Source organism: Branchiostoma floridae, chromosome 7 (assembly GCF_000003815.2).
Source record: "Branchiostoma floridae strain S238N-H82 chromosome 7, Bfl_VNyyK, whole genome shotgun sequence".
NCBI classification, from domain to species: domain Eukaryota; kingdom Metazoa; phylum Chordata; class Leptocardii; order Amphioxiformes; family Branchiostomatidae; genus Branchiostoma; species Branchiostoma floridae.
The window spans coordinates 21,418,047-21,426,400 of record NC_049985.1 but is presented as its reverse complement, the minus strand read 5'-3'; the positions used below and the strand labels follow the sequence as shown (position 1 = coordinate 21,426,400).

General features: G+C 40.4%; 3 protein-coding genes across 5 annotated transcripts in view; 1 reads left to right on the top strand and 2 right to left on the bottom strand.

Moving 5' to 3' along the window:
- Window positions 1-2,413, top strand: part of LOC118419680 (protein fem-1 homolog A-like) — a 3,291-nt gene extending 878 nt beyond the window's left edge. Inside the window, exons 2-4 of the mRNA XM_035826199.1 lie at window positions 410-586; window positions 1,042-1,309; window positions 1,557-2,413. Coding sequence (XP_035682092.1) covers window positions 410-586; window positions 1,042-1,309; window positions 1,557-1,749 — 638 coding nt within the window. The 3' untranslated portion in view covers window positions 1,750-2,413. The remainder of the gene's footprint in view (window positions 1-409; window positions 587-1,041; window positions 1,310-1,556) is intronic.
- LOC118419684 (poly [ADP-ribose] polymerase tankyrase-2-like) overlaps window positions 1-8,354 on the bottom strand; it is a 24,622-nt gene that overhangs the window by 12,568 nt on the left and 3,700 nt on the right. The window lies entirely within an intron of this gene.
- The window catches only part of LOC118419704, a 16,093-nt gene continuing 11,107 nt past the window's right edge, over window positions 3,369-8,354 (bottom strand). The window contains exons 2-5 of the mRNA XM_035826236.1: window positions 7,996-8,207; window positions 7,412-7,586; window positions 4,253-4,375; window positions 3,369-4,033 (exon numbers count right to left, since the gene is read on the bottom strand). Of these exons, the coding sequence (XP_035682129.1) occupies window positions 3,850-4,033; window positions 4,253-4,375; window positions 7,412-7,506 (402 nt within the window). The 5' untranslated portion in view covers window positions 7,507-7,586; window positions 7,996-8,207 and the 3' untranslated portion in view covers window positions 3,369-3,849. The remainder of the gene's footprint in view (window positions 4,034-4,252; window positions 4,376-7,411; window positions 7,587-7,995; window positions 8,208-8,354) is intronic.

Genomic DNA, 8,354 nt, shown 5'->3' with positions numbered 1-8,354 from the left:
TATAAGTGTGAAGTACGGGCACTACTATAGCCACACCGTTGATCTTTTCAGTAGTGTGCAGACAATTGGTGAAAAAGAAGTATAACACGACTGTGTGTCTCCCTTGTCTTTTGCTCGAACTATACGCAACGCAGTAACAATATCCAATGTCTAGCTCACATGTAGCTCAGCTGGATTGTGTCCAAGTCTTAATCACTAGGAATTTATTTGGAAGTCCTTGCAATTCGTAACTCGATGGTAACGTACCGGCGGAATGGTTTGTGTTGTCGACGTTTATATGAGTTCTGAACAAGTGGTTGTCGTGTACATGTACTTCGAAATGACCTCCTTGCAAATCAAATCAACAATGTGAAGTCCCGTTTGCGTGCTTCAGTTTTGCTAAAGCGTAACCCTTGATCACCAAACGCAGGTGCAGACATTGACTTCGATCTACGATACAGCGACAAGGCAAGCACTGGCACAGCACTGTTCATCGCCTGCCAAAGGGGACATGTCGACATAGTGAAATTGCTGCTCCGTGAGGGGGCGTCTGTGGCGAAGAGATCCGCGCTCTCTCATGCTCCTCTTCACATTGCAGCGTTCAACGGTAGGTTGATTCAAAACGATTTTTTGTAGATGTATTGACTAAAAAAAGACGACAGCGGAAAAAGAGACTATAGTCTACAGACCTGTGATACAAGGGAACTAAACAACTTTTAAGGCCCCCGAAAAATCAGGTTGGTAGAATATACGATATTGGAGAATATTTTTTTACACAACCAGCAGTTACTTACATTGCTTACGTTTCGATGCGATGTCGCTCAGACACCGTCGTGAGAGCTTCTTACTGGAGTTCTGCTTCTCACCGCTATATGTAGCCGATGTAAGTGGCCCTTTTGCAATGAAAAAACTTTTAAGGCCGTTTAGCAGATTTGCTTGGACGCAAACAAGTACATTTGTCAATTCGTTTTTACTTTACCCATTACTTCGCAATCAACATAAGGCAATTAACATTTTCTTGCCATTCTGATATGTAATTCTTGTACCATAAATCCAACTCAGGAGAGACAGAAGTGGTGGAACTGCTGGTGCAACATGGAGCAACATTAGACATACGGGACAACAGGCAACACACACCGCTCGTTCATGCATGTATCTTCAACCACGTCGACACAGTTCGGCTACTACTTAAACTTGGAGCAAACCCTGACCTGAGAGAGGCCGGAAGCCTCGATGAATGTGAAGAAGAGAGTTTGAAGATAGTAGAAGAGGCGATGAAGACCAAGCTGTTGAGATGCTGCAACCCCAAATGTGGCAAACCAGGCTACAGGTAAGATTTGCTGTTATGTCTATATCTATGATGTCTACATCATTAGAATATCTTCACCGTACTCAGTTTGCCATCCTGTCGCATGCGTGTAAATGTTCTCAATGCAAAGAAAGTAGTAGTCTAGATCAATGTATTACTAGTACATGTATGTACTTCACTTCAAATATATCATCTAATACAACTCTAGTAGTCCACAAAAGGATATTGACAAACTTTGCTCTACACCATCCTTTTGTACCTGCTACGGGAAAACCGGAACCCTGAAGCTGTGTGGCCGGTGTAAGCTGACCCGCTACTGCAGCCGTGACTGTCAGAAACAACACTGGTCTGTCGGACACAAGAAGTGCTGTGGGCATGACGCGTACACTGGCGAGCGACCCGATTCCTTCGAAAATATCATGGCGTCGGTCTTCAGTCCAATTCAAGTCAACGACGGTTGAAATGACTGATCATTCCTTTCGGGATATTATTGAGCACACGATACCGCTACAACCATATCAAATGTAGTGTAGTACACGCTGCAGTACAAAAAGTAACACGCTACATGTTACCAAACCTTCAGCATTCTCACTAAGGGCATGATTCTGGTGTGTTTGTACTCTCCAAGCAGAGGTTGGTGGGGAAAATCATGACCTTTTCCTATCATATTTTTTTTCGACCGGCCTTCTCCGGTCGAAAAAAAAATACAATAGGAAAAGGTCACGATTTTTCCCATCAACCTCTGCTTGGAGAGTAGTGTGTTTGTAGAAAACAATGTTGTCTAAATTGCCATGCAATTTTATACTAAATTGTTTGCTTTATTTTGTGAATATTGTTAACACGGTGTCTACATACGGAGTAATATTTTAGAAAGCAAACTCTAGTATTGCACATGTAACGTTCAACACGTGTATGTTTCTCTTGTTGTTGTGTACTTTAAATGTGAAGTAAGAACTCACTGCAATAACCTGGGCTCCTATTTATTTTGCAAGTTGTTTTTAATACTCATTTTGGTCAGCGTAGTACTCCCGCATTGTTTATGTTAGTGCTTATTGTACTTATGGTAATTATATACATAAATGTGATCACTTTGGTCTCATAAATGCAATGGTTTTTGTCCATCTAGCATCGTTGTTTTCTTTCTTTGAAACTGTCCACAAGCTGTCAAATAAAGCCAATTCATGCAGTTACCGTTGGAATTTTGCATTGACAAAATGGATAACGACATACGCTGTAACATTCTACTTTGACACGGGATCCAGTTGGCGAAGAACCATTTGTTAGAATGGACCAAGAAAAAAAGCCCCTGTCCATTACGACATGCGTGTTTTAGGCGGTTTTGTAATGTGAGGGTACACACATATAATTTCCAAGCAGAAGATATCATATACGGTAGCTTAAGTATGAAAGCTGGCAAAGGAGTGTAGCCAACCTACGTAGGAGTGTGCAGCGACTTATGCTACCGTAGGTTATGCGTAGGGAGTACAAATGAGACTTAAATCAGCTGTAGACATCAGGCTACCGCTATATTACTCTTCAAACATGAGTTTGATGTGCGGAAATCGTGACATCACCTTCTTCTCACTTGGCCTGAAAGTGATTGTAATCAGAATGTTGGGCTGCTTATCTCCAAGCAGATGTATCGAGGGCAGCATCCAATGGTTAAAGTGCCCCTGGTGTCTAGCCCTTTGTATATATAAATATACTAGCATTGGTACATTATTGCTACATTACTGGTAGGTCAAAGTGGCTTTTTAGTAATAATAAACAGTAGTTTAGACCATATTATTAGTAGCTAGACCATATTAAGGTAAACATTATGTATTTGCCTGCAATGATACCTTTCTGGGTATTGACTGTTACACTCTTCTTCAAGCAGTAAATATGATCGCTACTTTCTTTTAACCTACCAATAATGTAATAGGTGACTGAAAGCGTTGATATGGACTGTTCCAAAGGGTGCTCATAATGTTTTTACTATAATAATCATTAGTAACATTACTATTCTGAAGAAACTTTCTAACATAAACCATTCCTCGTCAAGAGAATCTCATAATGAATGCAAGATTTGCAAGCAATGTGCAACTGCATAAAATGACTTTATTACGCCGTTTGTAAAACTGATTCCGATTCTTGACGATTTTTCTATTTCAAATTAGTGAGGAAATAGATGATACCAATAATATCACCAGCGCCCGTTACATCTTCTTTCTTTATAATTCTTCATGTGATTCACACCTATAAATACAAAATGAATGGATGTTCAGCACTACAAAGTAAGTATTATCATGTGCATGTGAAGTTTAATTTATAATAAGCCGTCACCCTACATAGACAATTACAACCTGTTTGCTTACTTTTTTCTTCTAAGATAGCCCAAAAAAGGTCAATCAAACAGTATCTTAGCCTTAAAGTTTGACAGCATGTCATTTAATTTGTAGTACATTTGATATTTCTGTAATTTTCACTAATTCTTCGTACGGAATGACAAGTCAATTTCTGCCGTCGTTAACTTAAAAACATGTCAAAAAAGTTTTAAAAAATGAGTAGAGTCATGTTTGTTATTCCTCTTCAAGGGCGAGTTTTGTCAACGACATAACCATCCTTTCGAACGGGTCAGTTTCTTCATAAGAGTACACGTCATGCCCACAGCACTTCTTGTGTCCGACAGTCCAGTGTTGTTTCTGACAGTCACGGCTGCAGTAGCGGGTCAGCTTGCACCGGCCACACAGCTTTAGGGTTTTCCTGTACAAGATAAACAAGGTATTCAGGAATCTTTTTGATTTACGTTTTCAAGCTACAAAGAAGTGTAGAAATACAGAAATACACGGAATTGTATGTTCTTGCCATCACACCTAACGCACTTGTATTAGCACCTCACTTTTATATCCAAAAGCCGTTTGCACGTAGGACAAGAAAACAATGGTGAAAAATTACTGTGTAGCAGTCATCAGGAAAACCTACCTGTAGCCTGGTTTGCCACACTTCGGGTTGCAGCATCTCAACAGCTTGGTCTTCTTCGCCTCTTCTATCAGGTTATAACTCTCTTCCACAGAACAACGATTTTCGGCGACTTCTACCCTTAAGCTAGTGGAAGATGTGACTCAATTAGGTAACAGCTAGGCCATGAGATAACAAAATATGCATTTACAATACAACGGGAATTTCAAAACATTCACCATGCTCATGGCGCTATAACTTATTTTCAACATAAGCACGCAAACTCATGCACATCTCACACACAAAAATATACACACCTCACAATCACACACACTTTACATGCACGCACACACACCTCATACACGGGCGCGCGCACACACCTCACGCACATACACAAACACCTCACACGCCTCTGTTTTGCTAAGGTGTGACTAAGACCAAAACAGAGGGTATTGGGGGTTTGGTAGAAAAAATGTCATTATCTCAAGTTTTATGAGGCCAAATGGCTTATAATTTGGCAGAAGTGGAGAAGAGATACTGCTCATTCCAATTATGTATCAGACTAAACAATAATTACCATAATATTTCTACAATATATTAATACATTTACTCTTCTAATTTCGACAAATATTGCCCGAGACCAACTTGTTGCAGATGGCCAAAAGTAACAATTTTTTTACAGGATGTAGAGACGACTGTATACTTTTCGAATAGCTTTACTGAGTATAAAAATACACTTTAGATTACTTGAAATTAATAAAAGTTTAGAAATTTTGATAGAATTTGGGGGGTTGCCTGTAAATTTAACTGTCAATATCTAACTTTCTGATGGTAAAATTGATTTTCCAGAAAGCTATTCATGCAAACACACTTGTTCTGCATTCTTTCCATGCCATTTTGACTTGATAGGTTTTAATAAACAAGCTAGTCTTTGCTTTTAAAGTTTACATGCTTGAATTTTGTAGTTTTCCTGTGTTTAGCTAATCAATCAATTTGACAACCCAATCCATCATGTTGACAGGAGCATTAATATCAATAGACTAATTGTTTTTAGCGCCTCGGTCCAAAGTAATTACCTGTATTCATCTTTAATTATGCATAGAATGCAGTCAGGGACTCTTTAATTGGTCAGTTCATGACTCATGGCCAGAAATGTCTGGTCGCAATTCCTTTGTCCAGCCAAGGAGGTTGAAAGAGTTCAACCTCCTTGGTCCAACCAAAATAAAGCACTTTGGAATAATTCCTTGAGACAAGAAAATGAGAAAACTATCTAGAACCATGTTAGCTTTAAAAAAGAAGCTAACAACAAAGGAAACTAAAATCTTTACAAGTGTTTTCATGTACTATTTTAGAAGATGGCAACTCAACTCGGCATATTGCAAATCAAATAGGTTAAACCTGTCTATAACCTACTTGTACGAATATATGTTCAAATATGCTCCGCAATGTAGGAAAATTCCACCTTGGCTTCCACAAATTAAACAGCAGTGCACAAAATTCACTATTCAAAAAACACAAGGACTTTCTCGAGGTTCCTGACCCGACTTCTGAAATGACTATGATTGGGATCCAGACTTGTCTATACTTGTTCCCCTCCCTTTGTGGAAGCACCAGGTGAGAGTCAGAATAGATAGACATGTTCATCAAACTATGCGAGTCCCCTTTGTCTGTTAGAACAAGAAATTTTATGTATATACATCACACAAACAATTATTTAACAGTCGGAAATCTGTGGTGCCTAAAAGCTTCAAATACTGCCCGGTTGAATTGCTTCACCCGAAATAAACAAACCCTACACGTACAACATCGGCGCGTGACCTTGGCTTACTACAAGAGCAAAATTAGGTGGAAATCTGTCTAAACGCTTTTGTTTTAAACATTTGTTGACTTAGTCTCCTACAGCAGGGCACCAGACTGCCCTAGGAGAACAATGGAGCTTGTCACACCTTTACCTGGCATGCCAGACAGTCAGCTTGGGCTCAGTGGTAATAGTCAGCTTGGGTTTTTCAAACAGATTTTCAAACACTGGTCCAGGAGTATTTGAAGAGAAAATGGCTGTTTTTTTTAATCTAACATGTATACACTGTACACATACAATCAATCACGCACACACAGTCAAATTGGAAGGTCCCAAATTGTGTAGGGAGAAGCATTCAGCCGACTGCGCCTAGACGACCCCCGCCGGGGCGAGCTGAACCATTTCTTAGTGGCATTTTGGTATCTATGGTAGGCTAGAAACTATACTTTCAGCAGAGTTTGTGGGAGGGGGGTGTCGGAAGTACACTTTGTGGCTATTTTTGTCTTCTAATCTGAAATGTCTATCACCGTCCTATGTAAATTTGGCAAAAACAAAAACAAACAATAATAATTGGCCAGAAGAGTCCATACTAGGGTTATTCTCCCATTACTTTTGTCTGTGTATTCAGTCTAGTAGAGACTTGTCTGTAGTTTTTATTCCTTACTAAAGGCCCCCTACCATTAGACTGCGATCACGCTGTGCTCTCACTGCGACCTAAATACTGTAGGGTGTAACCTTCGATTTCTCACATGGTATATCTTACAAAACGTACAAGTCACATTAGGTGTGACCAAGGAGGTGATTTTTAACCTCCTTGGTGTGACCAAGAGGACAGCAAAACGTACAAAGGGTAAAAAAGATTTGTTTCTTTTCTGTACAATTCCTTGAGCGATATGTCAAATTTCAGGTCGGAGAGAGAGAGCGCGGCCAGAGCGCCGCCCTAGTGGAATGGGGTTATAAGATAATGACATCTCATTTTCTCCACTTTCCTCAAAGGGTTACAAATGTGTATTACTTGCATGCCTCTAATACTGCAACAGGGCCGTGGGTGGGGGTGCGAAATTAGTGCGTAAACAAATGCAAAAGAAGGGTGGGGAACTCTAGGCCAATTATCACTATGCCTATTGCATATTTACGAGTTCTTAGTAGCACCTTGTTCATTTCAATATTACAGTAGGTCATTATAATATTGAAATGAGGGCAATGCAGGGAGTAGCAGGGTCAGGTCTTAGCAAAACAGAGGCACGCACAAACACAACTCCCTCACACACGGACACACACACACACACACATACACAATTACACACAAACCCAAAAGCCTCCGTCTAGTTCGTCTACATAAGAAACCATCGTTCATATTTCTGATTTAAGAATGTGATACTTGCATCTGTGCTATATGGCCGTCGTCCAAATCAGGCCTTGCTCCAAGCTCAATCAGTCGCCGAACCGTGTCGACATGGTTGTTGACACAAGCGGTCATGAGTGGTGTGTTCTGGTACCAGTCCAGTACGTCTACTGTTGCACCATGCTGCACCAGTAAGTCCACTATTTCTGTCCTCCCTAGGTTGGATTTGCGACACAAGAACAAAATTCGTCTTTCATAGAACTACGTACATTGCTATGGAATAAGTTTCCAAGGACTTGCTTTCCCATGGGGTACAATCTGAAACTGCTCAAGTCAATGGTTAACAGACATCTCTCTTCACAATACAGTATTGTAACCCAAAACGCTTGAGTGGCTGCATTAGCCTTGTTCTGCGGTGAATCCTAAGTAAATAAAAGAATGTATAGTATCAAGAAAACGTTGGTCTTCTTTGGTGGTAATCCTTACAATAACGTCGAAAATATCTTGAAGATTATTTCAATTACCGTTTTTTTCAGCCCTAGTAGATAGTCTAGCACTTGCATATCCTAGCCTATACGACAATAAAAGTCGTATTTTACAGGAATTTGATTTGCTTTAATTTACCTTCGTACGCTGCTCCATGGAGGGGGGTGAACGCACTAAACGTTCTCTTCACCAAAGACGCCCCCTTGCGGAGCAGTAGCCTCACAATGTCCACATGCCCAAGGTCACAAGCTATGAACAGCGCTGTGCCAATGAGTGTGGCATTGCTGGCCGGCTCTTCGTAGTCAATGTCTGCACCTGCGTTTGATGATCCGTGATTTAGTACAGATGAGCTACAAATGTGAGATTTCAGGACGTTGATATGATTTTGCAAATGGAGTAAAAAAAGTCAAAAGCGGCGATCACATTACCGACCACCACTGATCACTACGTGATGAGTGCGATATAAACTCGGCACGTGAATATCAACTTTGGTAGGC